We start from the raw sequence: 22,831 nt of genomic DNA on the forward strand, positions 1-22,831 counted from the left end.
TCATTCGTAATTTTTCCCCATCAATATGGGTTCTACACCTTCATCAACGAAAGAGCCGTTTCCATCGATTTTCCATCACCAGGCTCTTCCAGAAGTCTCAGACTCTGTTATCACGGCTCATATCCGCCTCTCTGGTAACAATCAGGCGTGTTCGTGGCTGTTGGAAGACATCGTTTTGGTCTGACGATTAAAGCACACGAGTTATCTCTTGCGCCATCGGTCCCAGTTCCTATAACTCAACCCTCGCAACCCTCAACGTGGCTCCCATCGTCAAGGACAACAACGCCCTGTCTGGTCGCTTTGACTGGCAATGGGGGATGCCTTCATTGTCATCATATACCGCCTTTGAATCTTTGTTTTTCTTCCAATATCTTAGCACCTTCGAGTCTCGACCGTCCAATTTGACACCCATATCAGAGCTCCTGACGAATAATTCCTTCGTCCGCCAAGATGCGACTTTCGACAAGGCCCGGTTGACCCCTCAAGCTCTAGAAGTACTTTATGCAGACCTAGTGCAGGAAGAATTGCAAAACAGAGAAGGGACGCCTTCTGGACATGGCCCCACCGGCTCCAGCTCAGAAAGTGAAAACTCGAACCCAAAAAAAAGGAAGATCCAGGATCGGTCGTCCAAACAAATGCTCGATGGCGCCTCGTACTCTACGGTGATTCCTGCCCTTGTGGCTCGATTGTATGCTAGGTACAAGGAAATGGTAACTAGAGAGATTGAGGAAGAGGAAAGGAAATACAGCGAAATCAAAGATGAGATCCAGAGGCTAGAGATTGGAGAAGTCTCTCAACAAACATTTTCTGTAGTAGATGGTCCATCTGTGACGCCCCAGGTGTCCGAACAGGTCGCGCAAAGAAAGTCTACACCAGTACAGGATTCAGTTGCTTCCAATTCCAAAGTTCAGGAAAGGCGGGGCATCGAGGAAACACCCCAAGCTCCTAGATCTTCTGACCAGTTACACCATGTTCAGACACAGCAACATGCACAATCTGGCTTAGCACAAGGGCAAAAAGCGATTCAGCAAGCCCTGCAGATGGAAGGCAAGGGTGTTAATGTAGCTGTCCCAACTTCTGCCTGCCTCTCGTCACAATTTCCACGAACACAGCAAATCCAGCAGTCTGGCCAACAGTCTACGCTGCAGAATATCCCAGCACGTTCTCTTGCACCAAGTTCGGCGAACGGAAGTGCTCCTTTTCCAACTAATGAACAAATCCCTGCTCGTAGTTCACAATATGGTACTCTAACCCCAAACCAACCGGCTGAGGGTTCCACGGTATCTCCAGTAGACCCTGGCGCGGACAAAAGCCAAGCGTTTCCTCCTATCACAGCAGCTAGCACGCTGCCAGCAATGCCCTCTCTACACCCCACACCCACTCCTACCGGTGTGCAGCAGCCGCAGCAACTGCAGCCTAATACTGCGACCTTCCAACCCGTTCAATATATTCCTCTCCAAACTAAAACGTCGCAAACTATTCCAGCTCGAAACACCCAGCAACCGCTGTCCCAACCACTGAGTCCATTAAACCCGAACCCATACGCACACGTATCCCCTTACGCAAGCGTTCCATACTCAACCAGCCAACTTACTGGGAAAACTCCTTTACCATTCGGTCAAGCGATTCCACATGCCCAGCCAGACGTAAACAAAGCTTTGCAGAGTCCGTATGGTTCTCCACGAGAACCATCTCGGCCCCTTGGTGTTGGGTTACCCCAGCAGTTGCAGAGCGATACTAGAAGCCGCACTAGCTCAGAAGAGTCGTGTCCTAATACACCACTCGGTAATGCCGGCTCCATTAGATTAGACAGTGGCACCCCGTCCTTCTCAGCTTCACTTAGTCGAAGGCCGCCCCGGCCGTCTGTCGATACTTCTGGTTCGCTCACCCCATGGAAAAAGCCAAGTCCAATTGCCATATCGAAGTCTCCTGGTTCTCCACTACGACCTAAACCGGAAGATGTAAGCCCCATTAGTGAAAAGGCGCCGTCACCTGCGTTTGAGATTGAATCGCCATCGTCATCATCAAAATCTCACCTTCCGTATCAGGGTGCGGATGTAGACTTTGACACCGGTCCAGCAGGGAACACTCGGAGAAGGAAAACTACACCAGCGTTTAGTAGTAAGGCCGCTGACAATCTCGTTTCGTCTCCTCTGCGCATCACGCGGAATCGCAATCGTGCTCAATCGAACGAATCTCGCGACGATGAGTCGATCACTGATTCCGGCTCCGTAACTCAACGGAAGATAAAACATGAAATGCCCAGTACACCTTCTGGAATCTCAGACGATACAGAAATGGAGCAACGATCATCAAGTCGGCTCAGGGCGCCCAACCAAGCCCAAGTAGACAAAAGCTTATCAAAGAGAAGTTCGAAAAGGAAGCGTGGCCAAAGTGAAGCATCTGGTTTCGAAGATGCGAATCAACCACCTAATAGGGAAGAGAACCAATATGTACAGTGTACCCGCAACTTCCCACGAACATGTGCTCCAATAATGAACTATGTTGCTTCCCATAAATATGCCTCCATATTCGCAAAGCCCTTGACAGAACGCGATGTACCTGGTTACAAAAACCTCATCTATCGGCCACAGGATATCAAATCTATAAAATCCGCCGTTTATCAAGGAAGCAAAGCAGTAACAGCAGCCACAGTGGCCTTAAATACGCCAAGCGGAGATAACATCGAGTCTCCAGGCCCGAGCATCGGGACCTCAACGAAAACCAACGGTCTCTTACTGAAGAAGACCGCAGAGCTCATCCCGCCAAAGGGCATCGTCAACTCAGCCCAACTGGAAATGGAACTGGTGCGAATGTTCGCGAACGCGGTCATGTTCAATCCTACGTCTGACAGAGTGTTTGGCCCGTCGTTCCCGATGCAGAACGATTCAGTTTCAAGGGAGGGGACGCAGGATTCTTCAGACTTTGAGGAGGGGGGGATCATTAATGATACGCTGGAGATGTATGACGATGTTGAGAAGGCAGTGTCGAGGTGGCGAGCAGCTGAGAGGGCTGTTGATGATATGGGGGGAAAGAGCATGTTCTCTCTGCGAAGGGGGAGTGCGAGTGATATTAACATGGACAGTGCCGATGAAGTGAAGTGACCATGATGCATGAATTGGTGTTTTTTTTTTTTTTTTTTTTTTTTTTTTTTTTTTTGATTTTTGGGGTTCTGAGAGCATGAAAAGCAGACGGAAATTGTCATCGGGGATCCATTTGTGATCGCCTGTTGGGATTGTGTGTTCGGAGAAGAGTTTGTTAACATTGCATGATTAATAACATATGAGAAAAAGGCATGACCATGAAGGTACCCTGCTGTTATTTTGTTATCTGAAACGATCCTGATTTTTCCCCGTGTACATGATCAATTGTCCGCCGCGTATAAAATCTCCAATCGAGATAGTCCTCCCCATAAATATAGATCATAAATCATTATCATAGCTTCGACCCCTGACAGCACATAGTCAAGTGAATAAGTGAATCAGGACATCACACTCACCCTCCCCATCAAGCTGTAGCCTCCACCGCTCCCTCCGCCCTCGTGCGTCCTAACCCCTCTTTCGCATAAAAGTCCATCGGATACACCCCACCATTCCCCTCATCCCAACCCTGTCTCGCGCCCAGCGCCACAAGCGCTTCATACGGCGTCAGCAACGGCCGCGGAAAAGCATAGCCCCAATCAATACTCAATCGCGGACAAGCAATCTGCACCCAGCACTCGACATCCGGCATCGTGGCTAGTTTTCCTGGAAAAATCTCGCTAAGAAGGAAATTGACAAAGGGGATGCCACGCTCGTTGAGCAGCTTTTCGATCATGGTCATGGTATGCGGATTCCCCTGCCGACCGAGGGAGCCGAGGATGATGCCCCATTTCCCCGCTGTTCTGGCGGAGGAGATGGCGTCGCGGCGGAGTGTGAGCATTTCGTCGTGATTGTATGATTCGCGTGTCAGGGTTCGTGAGTACGGGTCGTAGCGGTAGGCGGGAACTGTAGGGTTTTGTATCATGGCGGATTCAAGGTGGAAGCGGCCGTCGCCTAGGTAGAGGAGGATGTCGACTTGGTCCAGGGGTAGTTTGGGAGAGGTGCAGCCTAGGATCTCGCCTTTGCTGAGCGGGGTGATTTGAGGGATGAGGATGGTGTAACCGGCACGTTCGAGGATGGGTTTGAGCCCGTGCAGGGTTGCGTTGAACTGGATTGTGCCGACGACTGCGATTGTTTTACCGGCTGGGAAATTCCGTTCTAGTGTGGCGATGAGGTGCTGTGTGTCGATACTAATGTCGACAAAGATGTAGAGGGTCTTGATGGTTGTGACGTCGACGGGAATGAGGCAGCTGTGAGCATAATGAACGAGGAGGTCACAGCCTAGTGCGCGGGCGGTGTAGTCGTCTATACAGCATGCACCGTATGTGACGTCGCCCATAATTAGCGTTTCTATTCCCGGACAGAATTGGGTGAGGATGTCGGATATCGTGGTTGCGAAGAGGAGGAGGCCTTCAGGAAATTGCAGAGCTACCCGTTTTGCGCCGGACGTTCGTATTCGGTGTATGGTTTTTGGAATTTCGAAGGAGTAGTTTTTTGGGAGAAAGGAGATGGCAGCTTTGATATCCTCGTCTTCTAATATTTCGATTGGGACTTGATTCAGGGCTCGAGGAGCTCTTCGGGGACGAGCTACGGATGATGTTAGCAGAGAGTTGCCTTCACAGAAATATTTAGAACAGGACATGCCCTGCTGGACGGAAGTTGTATGCGGAGTTTTAGAATCTCCATCCTTCTCAATATGTGCTTGGGCATCCGCGGTCTTACGACCCACAAACCTTTTCTTTGGCTGGCGGGATTGATTTGGCGGCTTATTGGGGATGGAAGAGGGCGGCGGGCTGTCAACCAGCAGGGTTGTATTATCCGCCATAATGTGAAAAGGACAATATTCAAGTCAATAAGGACCAGTATAAATATTATATACGCATCCACATGGCAGATGAAATAATTTTGCCGAAATCTAAAATCCAATTTATATGTGACCCATATACAAAAATTATCAATTGTTGAGATATTTTTTCTGGCGGGGACAAATGAATGATGACATAACGCCCGTGTCTCAAACAGGACTAATGGCGGCAGAATATCACCAAGGTGCATGCGGTAAAGATTCAAACTCTCTGATTGGCTGTCATGATCACTCCGCAGTTTCTCCGCACTCCCTGGTCACGTGCCTTGGCTGTGTATCCCGCTCCACTTTTCGCCTGTTGATTCTTCCCCGCGGCAACACGACGGAGGAGCAAACAGTTTGAAAGGGACAACATCAATCCATCCGTTAACTGTACAATATTAAAACAATGTTTACCTCCACTAGAACTACTTCCAGGCTCTGGCAAGTCCTCCGGCACCAACGGCCAACCCGTCTCTTTTCCACAGAAACCAGCTTTGCAGGGGACCATGTTCGAATCGTTGAAGTCGGCCCCCGAGATGGGCTACAGAATGAAAAGAAATCAATTCCTTTAAGCACAAAAATAGAGCTCATTGAAAGACTAGCGAAGACGGGACTGACTACGATCGAGGCTGGGTCGTTTGTTCCGGAAAAGTGGGTGCCACAGGTTTGTAGTTCCTCTCATCTCCCCCATACCTTACCCCGTAAATGGCTACATGTTGTGCCGCCACGCTCCCTTTTCGTTCCAATCGGTATTCAGTATACGGAATAGTTACTAACACCTCAATGATCGATTTGTAGATGGCCAGCACACCGGAAATCCTATCATACCTCCTCAAAACTCCTCCCAAGGCCACTCACTCAATCGCATATAACTACCTAGTCCCCAATATCAAGGGACTCCAAAACCTAGTTAAAATAATGGAGGCTGACTGTCCTCCCGCATCCGAAGCTTCAAGTCCCCATTCTCCTCCAAAACCCACGACCGAAATATCTCTCTTTGCCGCTGCAACCGAAGCCTTTTCAAAAGCCAACACAAACTGTACCATTGATGAGTCCCTCGAGCGCATCAAACCCATAGTGGCACTTGCCAAAGAGAAAAATATCCGTGTCCGTGGATACGTATCTGTCGCCCTTGGGTGCCCATATGAAGGTCCGGAGGTCTGTCCACACAAAGTTGCGGAAATAACAGCTACCTTGCTTGAGATGGGTGCGGACGAAGTTTCAGTCGCCGATACGACGGGAATGGGAACTGCGCCTCGAACGCTGAAATTGCTACAAACCCTCACCGCTGCGGGGATCGCCAACAATGACCTGGCTCTTCACTTCCATGACACCTACGGGCAAGCGCTCGTCAACACGATCGTTGGGTTGGAACATGGTATCCGAATCTTTGACAGTAGCGTCGGAGGACTTGGTGGCTGTCCTTACTCTAAAGGCGCTACTGGAAATGTTTCTACGGAAGATATTATTCACACCGTTCATAGCCTAGGGATGCGGACAGGTGTCAATCTGGAGGAAGTTTCGAGGATCGGGGCTTGGATTAGCAATGAATTAGGCAGGGCGAATGATAGCAGAGCAGGAAAGGCTACTGTTGCTCGACTTCAGGGCTAATATATATCTATCTATTTTTGCATTTTGCTCTCGATCTTCATGGTGTGTCTACTCCAGCAGCCGTGGTCGGAAAGGCCGATTGGGAAAACCTGAATAGACCAAAATATCTTTACTAGGGAAATTATACACCTCCGCTAATTTCACCATTACCAATTATTGAAATATTCAAATCTGCTGCCATCATTCGGTTTGGTTGACCCCCGAACGCTAGAGAACCCTTCTTTACGATGCCCTAAAGCTTTGTGGATTTTACAGCTGTACGAGCATGAAGTGGTATTTCTTTGCCACTTTTATCTTGTTTCATTTCCCTTGGTGTTTTCCCATATTGTAAATATAAAATCGCATAGTAATTGTATCCCTGTTCCTTACCTCAAACCAGAAATAGATCCCGCTGAGAAATTTTTGTGATTGTGTTGCTATAAATGGATGTATATTTGCACAGAATTTGTTTACATAACAGGAATAATAATAAGTACGGTCAACAGAAAAAGAAAGAAAAGAGTTCTATTCTGTGTGCTGTTTTGGATATCAATGCTCTTGCAGTTTCCGCCGCGTTTTAACATCACCGGTAATTCCTATTGTAATCGTATGCGAAAGGAGAGATATGCCAAAAAAATCAGAACAGAGAGCAAGCTTGTGCGGTCCTGTTTTAAGCACAACAGAGTAGCGAGGCTTTTTGTCCTAGCTACGAGAATAGACGCATCTCAAACTAGAAACGGTTTTAGCTTGGCGTCATTGCAGTCTCGCCCTTCGCAACTCCAGTGCGCAACGTCCCTTTCCGGTTTGCGAACCTCACAGTGAAGATTAAAATCCGTCAGTTCCATCGTTTCGTCTCCCTGGTCACGAGATGAAAGATATAGGTTGAAATCGTTCAAGCCATTCTGGAAGTCTATTAAGTTACCACCATCTTCGAAATCCCGCCCTACCCTGCAGGTCATGTCAGGAAAATGGCTGGTTCCTTATACCCCCATCTCCAACAATGTTAGCCCATTAATGTATCGCGTTCTGTGATTTCAGAAATCCGTCACCCTCCCATTAAAACTCCAATCTCCCCGCGCACCCCATCTCAACGGCTCATTCTTCGGACCCCCAACCTCACCCGTCTTGGGGTTCGTGTCTCCTTCAAACTCCGGCTTCGCACCACGGTAGATATCAGGGTGTAATTTCTCGCCTGATCCGGTCGCTTCAAATTGGAAGTTGCCTGTTGTCGGGGAGGAGGAGGATTCTGATGATTGGGGAGACTGGTTGATATTTGGCGGCGAGCGGGGAGTGCTAAATGCACCAGTTGATTGTTTTTGGAGGTTTTCGAAGATTTCTTGCTCTTCTTTGGGAAGACGAGGTGGTGAAGGACCGTTTCCGAATTGATCGCGAGCACCGTTGCTGTTTGATAGTGGGTTAGATGAGAAGGTTCGAGAGGGATGGATAGAGCAGGAGATGTGTCGGAGAACAATGCGGGGTTGCAGGAGGAGGCGGAGGGCAACAGGGGATGTCATTGCGAATGAGTCTATGCCAGGTTACTTTCAAGCAGGAATATACAGTTTAATCGTGATATATGCTGAGTATAACAACAAACAGCGGACTTGAAGAAAAAGCAAAGAGAAAAATGCTTTCGTTGCGGAAGCCGGAGACGGAAAAGAAGATCGATCCGAGGTTGTTCTTTGGAACATCTTTGATCCGATCAGATAAGATTAAAGATTTTCAATGCCATAACCGCCAGCCCAAAGACCCCTATACGCCTTTTTAACACTCTCAAGTATTTACGGAGTAATGATGAATCCAGTGAATACTAGATTTAGAAAATTCTAACCTTAAAATATACTAAGTCTAGAAAATAGTGATCTGAGTGAACACAAGAGTGATCCTAGAAAATGCTTGATCAAGATGACGATAGTTATTAACCTGAACAAGTAATCTCCAATAAAAGGAAGAAGAAGCTTAGGAAGCATGTCAACTTTGAAATGGCCATTTGAACACAAATCCTATACACCGTAAATGGTACCTTTGGGTCACGCGATAGACTGCTATGACCCGACATGTCGGCGGAAGCTGATGGAGCAGCCTGTTCTCTGATCTGCTCAAGTCGAAGGCACAAACGACATTCCCGACGCGGGCCGAGAGATAGCAGGCTAGCAAATACATTGCAGATGCAATGACTATCCTGCAAACGTGATCCACGTTCGCCGTATCCATGGCGACAATGGCGCCTGTCCATAGCAATCGTGACAATGAGAGAGGGGGCTGAAACCTCGCCATCAATGCTACATTCATCTCTCACGGCATAACTATATACCCAAATTAATTAATCAATTAATCCAACACGCCATTAGACTAACAGATCATTGCAGACGAGAAAGTTGGGGGCTCATATCAATCAGAGAAAGCGAGGCTGAGGCCTGGCCTGGCCTGGCCTGGCCTGCATGATATCCATGCTGCTGGCTGGTCTTGCTGTTTGTTGAAGAAATACCTTTCGATCAGGCAATTGTGCAAGAGCACCGTGCGGGATTACGAGGACAAAAGGCGTGGAAGTACGCCAAAAGCTCTGTAATCATATTGAGGAGAACGTCCACCAAGAGAAGCTAAAGGTTTACTCCTTCGGCTTAAAGGCGCTGCGGAATCTGCCAAAATATGAGGTATCACCTTTATTCCACTAAGCGTTGTGGAAGTCAAGCGTGATACTCTGAAAGTGCATGCTCCGCATCTGCGCCAGGTTTTGATGGAAGAAGATGGCGGTGACATGAATTCGCCTTCTAAACCTTCCTTCGTTTCCCGCATGCACAGACGCGTGCTATTCACCATAGAGCTGCAATGTGCTGGCGGGCTGTAGAGACTTGTACCGCTTCTTCGCGAGCAAGACCAAGTAAGGGCCCCAATCAGGGCCCTATCAGCTGAGCCAATGTAGGAAACCAACCGCAGCCGATATATTGCGCATGTCATAGAGACATCCCTTCAACTGATCGGTGACACGACGTTTTGTTGCTTCATCATATGATTCCCAAACGGTGTCCGGCGATTGGCCCTCAGCAAAACTCATGAATAATGCACATATCGTACGGGCTTCCATAGTGGCCAACGTCTCTGTCATCGGATCGTAGGATTAACACGCAAAGACTTCTCGGCACTGGAGCTGTTGCTTGCAATCTACGAGACAAAAATCATGCTACTTGGCTTCGGCCACGCCACTGGGGCGTGAGGACCGGTAGTTACCTGACAAGAACATCAGGCGATATTCTTCAGTGACGGATGGATGTTGTGAAGGTTCAACAAAGTTGGGGGAAGCCAGCTGTAGTGAAGCAAACACACACGATGCAAACACGCCAAGATTCAAGGCAGCTCCGCATCTGAACCTCCTGAAAGAGTTAACTGAGATCATCTAATGATAACAATATGAATTGACACCTCCACATCTCCTCTCCCGCAAAATATCGCCCTTTGATATTGACCTTTTATTCAAGCTGGCTGAGGCTTGCCATTGGCGTGTGGTGTCCTGAGTCGCCTGACTCATAATCCAGGCAATGGCTTTCCGTACAGCAACAAGGCGAATTCCGCATTGCGTTCGTTTAGCGAGATTCTTCGCGGAGTCTGACTCACGTCGACAATTGAGATATGTTTCGACAAAGTCAGGGGCTGAGAGAGTCCAGGTATGTCTATTCGTATTTATATCCTAAGAGCCATAGGGTTAACAAACAGCTGGCAGGGTGTAAAACAGACTCCCTCCCATGAGGATCCTACGCCTGATTCGGTTTCAGGGCAACTCGTTGGCCAGCAAGCCCCGTTCATGGTACCAACTTACGTGCGACCACCTCCCGTAATTTATTCGGGCAAAGGATGCTATCTATGGGACATAGAGCAGCGAAAATATCTAGATTTCACAGCTGGCATCGCCGTCACTTCCCTCGGCCATTCCGACCCCGGAGTTGCCGAAATCATATCAGAACAGGTGAATACCTCCCAAATGATTATCCTCATAAGACCACGGAGAGGGAATGGAGGAATTAACGTATTCATATAGTCCAGGATTTTAATGCACGCTTCGAATCTCTATCACAATAAATGGACCGGCACACTCAGCCAGCTACTGGTAACTTACACCCTAGATTCCGGCGCAATGCGCACGGCCTCGCAAGCCTTCATCTGCAACTCCGGCACAGAAGCCAACGAAGCCGCCATAAAATTCGCCCGAAAAGTAGGCCACAGCCTCGATGCCTCGGGGTCCAAATACGAATTCGTCTCCTTCTACCACTCCTTCCACGGCCGCACCTTCGGGGCCCTCTCCGCAACCCCAAACCCAAAATACCAGGCCCCTTTCGCCCCTATGGTCCCCGGCTTCAAATACGGCACATATAACGACGTCGCCCAACTACCCTCCCTCATCACCTCGAAAACGTGTGGCGTCATCGTCGAACCCATCCAGGGGGAAGGAGGCGTGCACAGCGCCACGCCCGAATTCCTCAGCGCCCTGCGCACCCGCTGCGACGATGTCGGCGCCGTCCTCATCTTCGACGAGATTCAATGCGGCCTGTCGCGCACCGGCTCGCTATGGGCCCATGCCAACCCAGCCCTGGAACCAAAGGACGACCACTTCCTCCCCGCGCACCCGGATATCCTCACCACCGCCAAGGCGCTGGGCAACGGTATCCCTATCGGCGCCACCATCATCTCCGACGGGGTCGGGCAGTTCATAAAGACGGGCGACCACGGGACGACGTTTGGCGGGAACCCGCTGGCCTGTCGTGTGGCGCAGCATGTGCTTACCCGCCTTGCGTCTAGCGCTTTGCAGTCCTCCGTGCGCTCGCGGTCTGTGGCCTTCAGGTCCGGACTTGAGCAGTTGCGGAAGAGATTCCCGGAAGCGGTTGCGGATATTCGTGGGCGAGGGTTGATTATGGGCTTGCAGCTTGCGGAGCCGTATCAGGGGGTTGTGGGGGATATTGTCACTGAGGCGAGACAAAGGGGGTTGCTGATTATTACGGCTGGGGAGGGGTGTTTGAGGTTTGTGCCCCCGTTGATCATCAAAGATGATGAGATTAGGGAAGGGTTGGGGATTTTGGGAGAGGCGATGGAAGCGGCATTTTCTAAGGTCGCTCGATCTAACGAGTAAACGTAAGCTTAGCTTTTCCGGGTGAGGGTTTATACAAAATTACCTGGTTCTTTTCAGATAGACAAAATGGTTCGATGCTATCCCTTTTTTCTCTCACATCTACATGATTTTATAGTTACATGATCAATTGGGTGGTTGTTTTCCTTTGGGCTTATGGTTCAAGAATAGCGCATCTCGGGAGAGAACAATAGACCAGCGTACTTAATTAATGCCTTTTAATTTCTGCATTTGAACCTCAACCCCTTAAATGACAACCAACCCCTAACTCATTAAATATCGAGCCTATCTAGGTAAATTACCCACCCCTATTACAATTTATTTCCATTGACCAAAAAGTCAAAATCCCACTAACAGTTCAATTCCTCACTGTTTGCACAGTATCATGCACAAGTGCTTTCTTTTATATATCTAGCGATGCCCGCCTTTTCTGCCTCCTTGGCCCATGCCTGACCCGACCCTCTGATCAAGCAGTGAAAAAAGGCCTGGTGCATGACGGACGACTCCAAAAAGCAGGCTATGGAACGGGACAACAAATCATAACGAGTATTCTCGTGACATTTACTGATGAAGATAATACATTAATCTCATCTCTCGTATCGAAATCACATGCACATTGCACAGATTACCTCAATGCCTCGCTAATATATATAGGTGTACATACTGCACCCAAGTAATATATACTTAAACGATAACCATCCACCTAGTTACCCACCCACATCGTACATCATAACATGCTAAAAGGAGAAAAGGAAACCCCGCGATGCAACAACGCAAACCCTCAAAACCCGCAAAACAGAAAGGGGAATAACTCTGAATTTACACACGTCCATCCATGGTGAAGAAGAAGAAAGAAGAAGAAGAAGAAAAAAAAAAAGAAGAAGAAGAAGAAGAAGAAGAAAATCTACGGTGTCCTCGCCCCCTCTCCAATCCCCATCAATCCCCCTGCCAGCCCCTCCATCCGCCTCCCCAACAAATCCTCCTCACTAGGCAAACTCGTCAAACTCTTCTCGCGCTGCAGGGAAATTTTCATCATCACATTCTTGCCCCAGGGCGGGGTGTTTTGCTTGTCATCCCCCTCCTCGTCTTCGTGAATGCCATTTTGTTTATCCAGTAGTGTCTGGCCATGCTTGGCGGAGAAGTTCCTGTCGCCGTTCACGCAGCCGTTTCCAGTGGGGGATTGGCTCTTAGCGGCACAAGGTGTCTGTCCTTCTTCGACAGGAGGCGTTGTCCCTGTCGTTGGTATAACGTCAGATGGTCGTAGGGTAGCTGTCGAAGAGCCTGCGGCTGTCTTGGGCGCGGTACCGTTTTCCTGCAACATCGTCGATCGAAAGGTAGACGTTGACGGCGACGAAGCCGTATTCCTCTTCTTCGTCATTCTTAACATACTCATTTCCAACGGCTTGTCTTCCTCCCCGGATGATTCCCCCGTGAGTCTTCGCGGGTGATGGCATGACGGTACATTCTTCTCTTCTTGACTGCCCTTAGGAGCTCTGGCCCCAAATTTACCACCACCTATCTCGTTCGCCATCGTCGATGGACCCCCCCTTACGCCCTCTACAGCCACCCCATTCCTCCCCGCCCCGTCCGCCCTGTCCGCCCTCTCAAACAATTCCCGTATCCACCCAGCCCCCCTAGATATCTCCCTCCACGCCTCCGGAAACACCCCGGCGAATTGCAGAAACCCATGAGAAATCCCTGGAATCAAGGTAACCTCCACCCACTTCCTCTCGTTAAACCCCGACTCATCCCCATCCCCATTCCGATCCCGATCCCGATCCCGACCCCTAGCCACCCTTTCAAGCCCCAAGTCCGCCCGTTCCCGCCATGCATGCATTTTCGCCCTCCTGATCCTCCCCGCAAAAATAACCGTATCATCAACCAACGGATCCCGCTCCCCTGTTAAAAGATATGTTTTGGGGAATCTGGAGAGCAGGGATTCGGGAGCCAGCAGGGGGGAGAGGAGGTAGTCTGTGCTAAAGTCCGGGCGGTTGTATGGGCCTATATAGAGGATTATCATGGCGCGCATCATTTCCGGTGTCAGGATGCGATCGTTGAAGTACGAGATTATAGAGGAGACTGCGAGGCGTGTTTTTATTTGCTTGGGGTTTTGCTGGGCGGAGGTTGTCATGGTGGTTAGGAGGTGGGAGGCAGTGTTTCCAGGGACGGGCGTGTCGATGTTTTCGGTGTTCAAGGACGGAGGGCGTTCCTCATGTATGATGCCGGCGTGCTGTTGGGCGAAATAGTCGTGGACGACTGGGTGGCGACCTGAGGAATCGTCACTGGCGTTGGCGTTGGCGTCGGCGGTTGAGAGGTAGGACGCGGCGGGTGTTAATCTCATGTATTCCTCGCTCTTCCTCCGAAGGACATTGCGGTTCGTCTTGCGCATCCCCCGCTCGCGAATCAAGGACATTTCCTCATCCGTCATCCAGCTGCCGATGTTCATGTCCAGTGCAGGGTAAATCAGCACCAGCCCAGCTGGAGGGGGAAGGGAGTAGTCTCCTTCTCCCTTCCCCTTCAACTTTCGCGTCAGGTCCGCACTCCCAGACTGCAGTATCATCAACGTGACACCTGCGGCTAAATTCCCACCAGCACTGTCACCCGTAATAACAATGTTGGGCCGCACTTTACCACTTAGCCCCAGACAACGCCCGTGACTGCTGACGATAGTATGGTAGACATCATAGCACTCATTCAGCGCATACGGATACGGATGTTCGGGTGCCTTTTTGTAATCCAGACTGAGAATCGGCACACCCGTCTTACCCGCCCAGACCAGGAGCTTATCATCGCTTGTCCGCGGAGACATGGCCACAAACCCTCCACCGGGTATATCGAGGACTACATTTGTCTGATCCTTCAAAGTGCTGAGGGGACCATTGTAATACAACCAGGCAACACACGGCTCCGTATACGCTGACTCCCTGGGCCTGGGAATCCGTATCTGAATCGGAGAATAGTCGCATACCCGCGGCCTCACCAACTTTGACAAAAACGACAGATATGGCGTCGTACCTTTATTCCAGGATACGCGCAGATGCTCCACGGTCAACACAGCCCGTACCTTTCTTACTTTCTCATCCGCATGCTCCGCCGCGATCAGATAGTATATCGAGAAGACGACAGATGCGATGTCACGCAGCCACTTGCGCTTGATATTCATGGCTGTCCAGAAGCCCGCGTCCAGTGCTGTAGTAACCCATGTAGCTCGGAAGTAGGAGCGGGAGTACAGGTTTGCTAGGGGCTCTGGGGATTCGAGGCCCACTAACTTGGCGAAGTTACGGGATAGGTAGAGGCCTAGGAAGGTCATGACGGTAGCCTGCCAAGGGGTGAGGCGCCTGTATAGGCGGGAGGATAGGAGGCGGATACCAGGTGGTCCATGGTTATTACCTCTGTGAAAACACCCCGTTAATTTATTTGTATTTTGGGTCCGGGAAGACGATGGAATGATAGTATATATATCAGTTCGTTATATGGAAGCACGCACCGGAGGAGATACAGTAACCAAAACGACACCACTGCAAAAACTTGTATCTTGCGGAACTGTGTAGACGGTCTTCCCAGGACGTGATCTATATTAATTGTATAATGTCAGCCAATGGCCTTTCCGTGAGACAGGACAAACAAATGCTAATGCAAAATTCACCGACAATAGCTATCATACCTATCATTTTTACCGGCCTTTGAATCCCCTCGTGCGGCTCCGCGATTCATGCAGCGTGGGTGGTATCCGTAGATATAGGTTTGTGCGTATCCCCTCAGTTATTTGCTGTTATAACACCGTCAAGCAGGAAATCAAACAAAGAAATCAAGAACTCTAACTATATACAGCAAGCCGGCCCTCTTTTTCAATAAGCAAAGTTACTAAAAAAAAAAAAAAAAAAAAAAAATTCTTCCAGCCAACCGAACTCAATTCCCAGTATGATCTCGCGATGCCAGAGTCCTCTCCTCCTCCTCCTCGTCCTCCTCCTAAGGCTGAAGATGCCCTTATCCCGTCTATACTGCCCTGCCCGTGGAGCTGGGCTTTCTTATGATCACAGCTATGTGACTTGCTAACACAGAACGTGCTCTGCTGCTGTTGAACCGTGTATAGGATCGGGGAGATGTGGAGAGCGGGAGACGAAGGACAGAAATAACCAGCTGGCAGAGATCGAGCAGCGCAAGCAGCAGCACCTTAGGGAAGCATAGCAGGACGCAGGGAGGCCGAAGCTGGCAGGCAGAACCCCCGGAGGATCGATGTATGTCGGTGGGAATGTACGTATGTAATGTAGTTAAGTTACAGCTCAAGGGCAATCAAAATGTATGGGCAGGTAAAAGAGGAGACAATGAAGGAGGCGGGGGTTTAGCTATCAGGATCTATCAACGCATCATCCAAAGTGTAGTTATCTGTTCCTTTTCCCTTTCGAGACAGAAAACACCTTCATTCGCCCTGCGGGCAAGGAGAAAGCATGTGATCCATGAGCATGTGATAAATTACAGTACGCGCATAATATGCCGTATGGTATTGAAGGATGGGTCACGTGGTTTCTAGAGTGGTAGTTTCAATACGGGCCCGTATCGCGCCGTATCGCGGTGTTCTTCCACTGATCGTCAGAAGCCAGCTGCCCCTTTGGAGTTGTCGCGTATATCCGCCAGTAGCGAAAACAATAGGGGGGAGCTTGTGGCTGTTTTTCTCTTCTTGTATATCCCGTTTAATTGGGAAAGGAGGGTTGGATGAAGTGGCATTGGACTGCACTGTTCCTGTGTTGGTGCCAAAGGCACAGGACGGGATTGGATAGGGTCAGGAACATGCTCAGGTGATGGTATTGATATATGAGGGATCGATAATTAGGCTAAGGACATTCCGTACATGTACAGCTATGGTATGGGAACGTAAACGTACATACAATAAACCCTTCGAATTAAAATCGCCATTTGGATGCCCTGGATAACAGAGGAAGACATATATGCATACATACGCTCACAGATGACCGCCAGCTGAATGTAACATAAAACAAAAACACCAAGAACAAGCAAAAGAATATAACATCCTACGCGCCAAGATGGGAATCAGAGATATATAAGATAAATGGGGTACGACGTGTGAGAGTGAGAAAGGGCACACGCGACATGAAATGGACTAACTCTCCCTCCCACCCTATAACTGCCTGCAATAACCCCTACCCCTCCTCACCTGCCAATCACACAGCCAAACCTCAACAACCATCCCCAAAAACCCCGCCACACAAACCCCCCCCGAATCACTCACCGTCGTCGCCCCCAGCGAAAACTCCCTCTCCTCCTTCGGAACCTTCTCCGTGATCTCCGCAAACGTATTCACGTACACAAGGCCACCCAACAACCCTTCCCAAAACACGATCAAAAATACCACATACACATTGGGCAGGAAGTTGAAGAGCGCATGCGCTACGAGGATGACTAGGTTGATCACTTGCAGGAAGGAGGGGAGGTAGAGGTCGTGGATGCGGAAGAAGGGGGTTGAGGAGCGGGAGATGAAGACGCCCGTTTGATATATGGCGTTGTAGGCTGGGTAGAAGGCCCGGAAGTGGCTGAAGGGTGTTGAGGAGAGTGGGAAGAGAAGGGTTGGGGAAACGCCTTGGTTTATGGTGTATTCGGCTATGTAGACGAGGAGGAGGGGGAGCATGCTGTGTAGGTTAGTTAAAAAGGAGTTAAGTTGATGAACTCCGTGATAGAATTAATAGACTTACAATGGAAAGAATAGCCCCTTCGCCCTCTTCAAATTTGCCTTGAACTGCATCCAAGATATATCCCCCCCTCCCCCATTAACAATTTTACCCTCATCCTCCCTTACAACTTCTAAATCCCTCCCCATAAGCCCTTCCCTCTCACTCACACTCACACCACCCACATGCCCATCATCCATCCCCCTGCTCCTGTGCCCCCTCCCCAAAACACTATCCACATCGCCCTCCCCCTCGTCCTCATCAACAGCCCTATATCCCCCACTCTTCTTAACCGCAGATTTCAACGGCGCCAACGGCAACACCATAAAAAAGCTCACAAGCATCACCAACGGCAACCCCGCCGAAAACAACAACGTAACCTTCACACTAAACCCAAACGTCGTCGTCGCCAGCGCGTACGCTCCCGCCCCAATAAGGCCCGCTGCACCCGTCCCGCTCCCCCACGCCGCAAGACCGAAAGGCCCGTAATAGTGCGTTAGGCCCAGGAAGCTTAGCTCGCCGCCACCGCTGGACAGGCTGGCGAGTATTACGCCGAGCATTTTGGTTGAGATGGGGTTTGCGGGACTGAAGACGGAGGTGAAGTAGGAGGCTGAGACGTGTTTGGCGGGGGTGGAGGTTGGTATGTAGGATGGCGAGAGGGCAATAAGGAGCATGCCGGATGCTGATAGGGTGACAAATATCAGGATGCGGATTGGGTAAGGGATTGCGTGGATGAAGTAGGGAGCACATAGCTTTATGATGAAGGAGGGGACGACGTCGGCAAGGAGCACGACGGATTTGGGGATTGAGGGGCCGACTAGGTCGAGGGCTGCGGAGAGGATTATTACGTAGAGGACATTGTTTATTAGACCTGTTGTGTAGGGATTTGTTAAGGGCTGTTTGTTTTTTGGGGGGGGGTTTCGGGGGGAGTTTTAACCCGACAGAGCTCTTGGTATAATAGCTCACCGAAAAGCCAGAAGGCGGCGCATATTCGTGGATCCGCACCGTTGAAGAGAGCTTGAAACCGTCCGCGGAAGGTGGCCCAGGAGAAGGAGGGGGAACCTGGTAGAGGGAGCATTGGGGTGGAGGGATGAAAGCGGTTCAAGTCCGAGTCAGGCATTAGATGGGTTCATGGGGTGAGATAAGGTTGGGATCCTGGGTTTTCATCTAGTTAGGTGGAATATGGGTCACAAATATCTTCCTGTACGGTGATTGGAGCGGAAGATTCGGAGAGCTTCGGGCTTACGGTCAGGGCGTTAGGTTAATTTAACTGCGAAAGTATTTGAGAAGGGGAGTTATTTGAACTCTACACAGGAACCCGGGGGTTTCGTCCCATATCTTCTAGCTAGTTGGTATATAAGGATGTTGGATGGCCAGTTTCATCGCAAGTGAACCAGAAGATGCCTTGTCGGAGGTTGAAGCTGTTACCGCGGGAGGCCTCAGGCGCTCAACCTCTCTCAGGCCCACGTGATGAACCTCCAAACGAATAAACAGTTACTTAAAATCTTGGACACAACTTCGAATTCTTAACGAAACGATACTACCCTTTCAACATCGTTCGACTGCCTCTGGACCAGTCTTTTGTATTGAGACATAAGTATTGGCCATGCAATGTGCAATTGCTAATCCGTCCTGTCAGCCGTCCAATAACCTTGGAAGCCGCCAAAAAGCACGGCAAAATTATTTCTACGGAACAGCACTCACTCTGAATATTTCAGCCCCAAAGTCCTCCTGGACGAATGGATATGTTATTGCGTACTTAGGTACACACATTAGACTTGAAACAGTCAATGGACCTCAAGTTTATAGGTGTGATATCCCCGCAGCCATTGAGCCTATATCCCTGGGATCATATGACAAGAAGATGGCATGAGATACCTGAATATTATTGCTTAACGTGACAATCTGTCAGGCTACCTATCTAGGTATGTATGGGGCATAAGCCACTATATAACAAATACACGTTTTTGCGCGATGTGACGGTCACGTCACCCTATTCTCTGCTTGTCCCTGCCTTCGCCGTTCACTGTTTTTTTTTTTTTATTGTTCTCAAAGTTGACCTTTAAAATCGGCTCCAAGGCATTGCAAAACGCCGTGATTCCAAGATACTTCCCTCTCGATTTGAAAAATTTCTTTCGTGAACCGAGCGGATGGAACAACTTCTGGCCCTCTGGCGGAATTTCCTGCCAGGTGACGACCTGTTTGATGCACGAAACGAGAATCTCATATGGCTTTTCGTTGATGTTCCTATTGATGTAGGGATGCTTGGAAAGCAAGTCAGTTTTATTTTATCCTGAACAATCCTGACATCCAGAGCCAGGAATGTATTTTACCATAAACAATCGTTAGCAGATAAACCTCCAGGGCTGCAGGGCTTAGCCGCCCAGAAGGAGATTCTGGACTGGTTCCACATGGTTCGCGGCTGTAACTCCGTCCTCCAGTCGCAGTGGGAGACTCTATCCCACAGCTTCCTCGCCCCGCTTCTGAACAAAGCTATGACGCAGCAAACCGCACCCTCGCATTTACTTAGGAACCTTACAGGTACAGCGTATGTGCTGTGCATACCTATTAAGTCTGACACACCTCATGCCCTGAAGCAAGAACTTGATCTTATACTATGACAAAATTCAAAGAAAATTCCCCGTTTATCTGGACAGCACAGCATCTACTTACATACAATGAAGCTCCACTCCAACCCGAAATGCGATCCCAAGTATATGCCAACACCGCTAAACCCCAATCCCAACTACAGACACCAATCGCCATGTCTCAAAGCTTAATACACCTTGCTACTCGGCCAAGCGTACGTCCATCAGCTACACGTATGCAATGTACACGCATACACAAAGACATCTGGCACTACCCACCTACAGTTTCCCATCACCCGCCACCTTGATAAACGAACATAGGACTGCGTCAACAACGAATGAATTCAGGCTTTTTTCTCTCTTGTCTTAAATATTTTATGGGTATGTACAAGAAAAAATATATCACCACCTTTGCAGAGTAGATTTAAGAATTCAAAAGCACATACGGACTAAGAAGTGCCCTTCTTCGTGTCTCCCTACTTGGATATAGATAGGTATATTGTACATACGTGTTCAGTGCATATGCATACGCGGGCGTTGTAGTTACACAGGGTCAAAAAATCATCAAGAAAGGATAAAACAGAAGGGATTGTAGGGAGAATTTCTATGGAAGAAGGTGCATGCAGAGCGAAGAACTCCAAATATCATGCGAGAATATAGTTACGCCACGCTTAGGTAGATGGCTTTGTGATACAAGAGTGTGATATCAGTTTACGTAGAGGTATGAACGATTGATGATACGTCGGTGGTTGGAATGTGTATGAAAGATGAAATTAAAAAAAGTGACAGGTTGAAGAAAATTGATAGAACCAGTGTGTGTTCTGCACTTCAGCATATATGTGCGTGTACGTCAACACTCCCCTGCTTCTTCCAGAAGCAGAGCAAACATCCCAGGGAATGACTGTCATGGTCACACTAGGTATCCATCCATTGGACCTTGCTGCGTAGAAGAAAATGCCATCCAGAATCTGGCGGGGTATGACCCGGCGAAGCGGGAGAGACACGTAGGGAAAATGTAAATAAGAGATTGTGCCCTACCAGGCAAAGAGGATACAAGAAACAATACATCTACGTGTATGCATGTATGCATGTACTGTACATACAGACCAACTTGGGGATCATGGTGATGCAGTGTCAATGTCGTCAGATGAACAGTGCAACTTGAACAATGCGCACTCGCCAACCGTGACCACATTCCGATACAAACAGGGTTGCATTTTCCTTGTCTTTCTGTTCCCCTCTTTGCACCTGTCGGTTTTCAGTGTGGATGTTTTCTTAGGATTGAATGTTTAGCCGTGTCTGGCTTATCGTTTTCTCGATGACAAACACCAGCCCCTTCATTGGAGAGGGCCTGTATTAAGAGATCGAGTGCAACTTTTGAATGGAACGTACAAGTTCACAACATTGGCAGGAGAAGGATTATGGAAATTTTCAGGAACTAGACATATATTTCCCTGGTATCAAGTCTAAAAGTTTGCCTCCTGAAACGAGAAATAAAAGCCAGTGGATGATGCAGGGCTGATGTTGTCTATCTGTTTCGCGTTTGGGTTGCACGTCAGAATCAGACCCATGCTGTAACTACAAAATAAATTAGCGGAGGAGGCAAAAGAAGCACAAAGGGACTGAGGAGGAGCTGTCATTGTTTGCGTAATATAGGAGTGATATGTAATCGAGAAAGAAATAGAGGAGAACGAGATTTCGAGATTGTTGCTTTGGTGGGAACCTTGCACAATGACGAGGAGGCTCTCTCCAGCCTCATATTTCAGCCCATCTAAGAGTTCATTTACTAACTGAGGTTGCCGAGGATGGGTGAGATTCTATGCGCCTTAAAACGAGAATATGTTGCAGAGGAGGAGAAAGGGGTAATTTGAGGGACATTATTATCCCTCTCATGGGTCCGGGTTGTTGATTGAGAGGTATATTACCTGCATCCTCCTTGCCCCAGTCAAGTGGGTCTCTGCATATAATTTTCGTGATACTCTTAGTCTTCTCTGGGGATCCAATCTGGGGATCCAAGCTGTTGAAATCCCAACGCCTCCATGTTTATTCCACCTGGAGCAAATTCGTCAGATTCCACGTTCGATCCAATGGCAAAGTGAGGAGAGGCGAGGAAGTGCTTGGGCTAAACAATTTCAAGCTTTGGGTTACCTTATTTTGATTAAGGTTGTATGATGGTGATTTAACTGGGCTGATATGCTTGATTTGCGAGTCTAATATCTGCGGAGCATTTAGGCATCATGAATGGATGAAGGACGTATGTAAAATAGGTCAAAACCGGCAGTGTATGATATCTTAAAATAATGGGCATAGCATTCTCACAAGATGAAAATCGATCGAGGCAAAAGGACTGTAAAGATAAGATGTATGCGGGATTGAATAGTTACCCCCAAAGTTCAATTCTTTCGAACTGGTGTTTAACATTAATATTATGCAAACTAACTCAGATGTCCGGTCGCGTTACTTTGGTATGTATCGTGTGTTCTGCGCCATGGACGTGGATGTGTCACTTAAAAGGAGCGCTGTATCCACGGTACGAGAGACCCACAAGCTTCGTCCTTAGCCTCCCTGGTGGAAACTCTATCGACTTCATCTTTGCTACTGAGCTTTTTTTTTAAAAAAAAAAAATAAAAATAAAAATAAATAAATAAAATAAACCAGGTCGGCTCTCTGCAGCGAGTTTGTTGATGAGCATTAGATCTAGAATACTAATGGTAGGTTCGACGGATCCATTCATTCGTGTGTGTGTGTGTACTCCCGACGTTCGCATTGGAATTCAGATGTAGCAAAAAGATGGCCACGTAGAAATATTTCCTCGTTATTCTTTCTCCATTGAATGAAAATTAATTATCGAGCCCGTTTGAGCAGATATTTTACCAAGTATGGGGGTTCTCAGAAGATCCTCAACCGTGGCCCAGCATTAGAGATATCAC

At 48.7% G+C, this 22,831-nt stretch overlaps 9 protein-coding genes across 9 annotated transcripts; 4 read left to right on the forward strand and 5 right to left on the reverse strand.

Annotated features, from left to right (window-relative positions):
• Positions 1-317: 317 nt before the first annotated feature.
• On the forward strand, positions 318-3,104 carry PAAG_06213 (hypothetical protein; the record flags this gene model as incomplete). Its single annotated transcript, XM_002791902.1, has 1 exon — positions 318-3,104. One exon carries the CDS (start codon positions 318-320, stop codon positions 3,102-3,104), a length of 2,787 nt encoding a protein of 928 aa, XP_002791948.1.
• A 403-nt stretch (positions 3,105-3,507) lies between these two features.
• PAAG_06214 (diphthamide biosynthesis protein) lies at positions 3,508-4,905 on the reverse strand (the record flags this gene model as incomplete). The annotated part of the gene is made up of 2 exons (XM_015845825.1): positions 3,508-4,667; positions 4,701-4,905. 2 exons carry the CDS (start codon positions 4,903-4,905, stop codon positions 3,508-3,510), a joined length of 1,365 nt encoding a protein of 454 aa, XP_015700051.1.
• A 427-nt stretch (positions 4,906-5,332) lies between these two features.
• On the forward strand, positions 5,333-6,537 carry PAAG_06215 (hydroxymethylglutaryl-CoA lyase; the record flags this gene model as incomplete). The annotated part of the gene is made up of 2 exons (XM_002791904.2): positions 5,333-5,590; positions 5,725-6,537. 2 exons carry the CDS (start codon positions 5,333-5,335, stop codon positions 6,535-6,537), a joined length of 1,071 nt encoding a protein of 356 aa, XP_002791950.1.
• A 704-nt stretch (positions 6,538-7,241) lies between these two features.
• PAAG_12182 (hypothetical protein) lies at positions 7,242-7,475 on the reverse strand (the record flags this gene model as incomplete). Its single annotated transcript, XM_015847704.1, has 1 exon — positions 7,242-7,475. One exon carries the CDS (start codon positions 7,473-7,475, stop codon positions 7,242-7,244), a length of 234 nt encoding a protein of 77 aa, XP_015702695.1.
• A 75-nt stretch (positions 7,476-7,550) lies between these two features.
• Positions 7,551-8,030, reverse strand: PAAG_12183 (hypothetical protein; the record flags this gene model as incomplete). Its single annotated transcript, XM_002791905.2, has 1 exon — positions 7,551-8,030. The coding sequence occupies one exon, from the start codon at positions 8,028-8,030 to the stop codon at positions 7,551-7,553; it is 480 nt and encodes a 159-aa protein (XP_002791951.2).
• Positions 8,031-10,049: 2,019 nt separating this feature from the next.
• PAAG_06217 (acetylornithine aminotransferase) lies at positions 10,050-11,632 on the forward strand (the record flags this gene model as incomplete). The annotated part of the gene is made up of 3 exons (XM_002791906.2): positions 10,050-10,175; positions 10,232-10,474; positions 10,547-11,632. The coding sequence occupies 3 exons, from the start codon at positions 10,050-10,052 to the stop codon at positions 11,630-11,632; spliced, it is 1,455 nt and encodes a 484-aa protein (XP_002791952.1).
• A 901-nt stretch (positions 11,633-12,533) lies between these two features.
• PAAG_06218 (hormone-sensitive lipase) lies at positions 12,534-15,300 on the reverse strand (the record flags this gene model as incomplete). The annotated part of the gene is made up of 3 exons (XM_015845826.1): positions 12,534-15,021; positions 15,117-15,201; positions 15,294-15,300. 3 exons carry the CDS (start codon positions 15,298-15,300, stop codon positions 12,534-12,536), a joined length of 2,580 nt encoding a protein of 859 aa, XP_015700052.1.
• Positions 15,301-16,766: 1,466 nt separating this feature from the next.
• PAAG_06219 (Golgi integral membrane protein (Cln3)) lies at positions 16,767-18,433 on the reverse strand (the record flags this gene model as incomplete). Its single annotated transcript, XM_002791908.2, has 3 exons — positions 16,767-17,274; positions 17,338-18,184; positions 18,280-18,433. 3 exons carry the CDS (start codon positions 18,431-18,433, stop codon positions 16,767-16,769), a joined length of 1,509 nt encoding a protein of 502 aa, XP_002791954.2.
• Positions 18,434-19,463: 1,030 nt separating this feature from the next.
• PAAG_12184 (hypothetical protein) lies at positions 19,464-20,222 on the forward strand (the record flags this gene model as incomplete). Its single annotated transcript, XM_015847705.1, has 4 exons — positions 19,464-19,589; positions 19,686-19,854; positions 19,998-20,116; positions 20,187-20,222. 4 exons carry the CDS (start codon positions 19,464-19,466, stop codon positions 20,220-20,222), a joined length of 450 nt encoding a protein of 149 aa, XP_015702696.1.
• Positions 20,223-22,831: the final 2,609 nt, after the last annotated feature.

Source organism: Paracoccidioides lutzii (assembly GCF_000150705.2).
Source record: "Paracoccidioides lutzii Pb01 unplaced genomic scaffold supercont2.17, whole genome shotgun sequence".
Classification (NCBI taxonomy): Eukaryota; Fungi; Ascomycota; class Eurotiomycetes; order Onygenales; family Ajellomycetaceae; genus Paracoccidioides; species Paracoccidioides lutzii.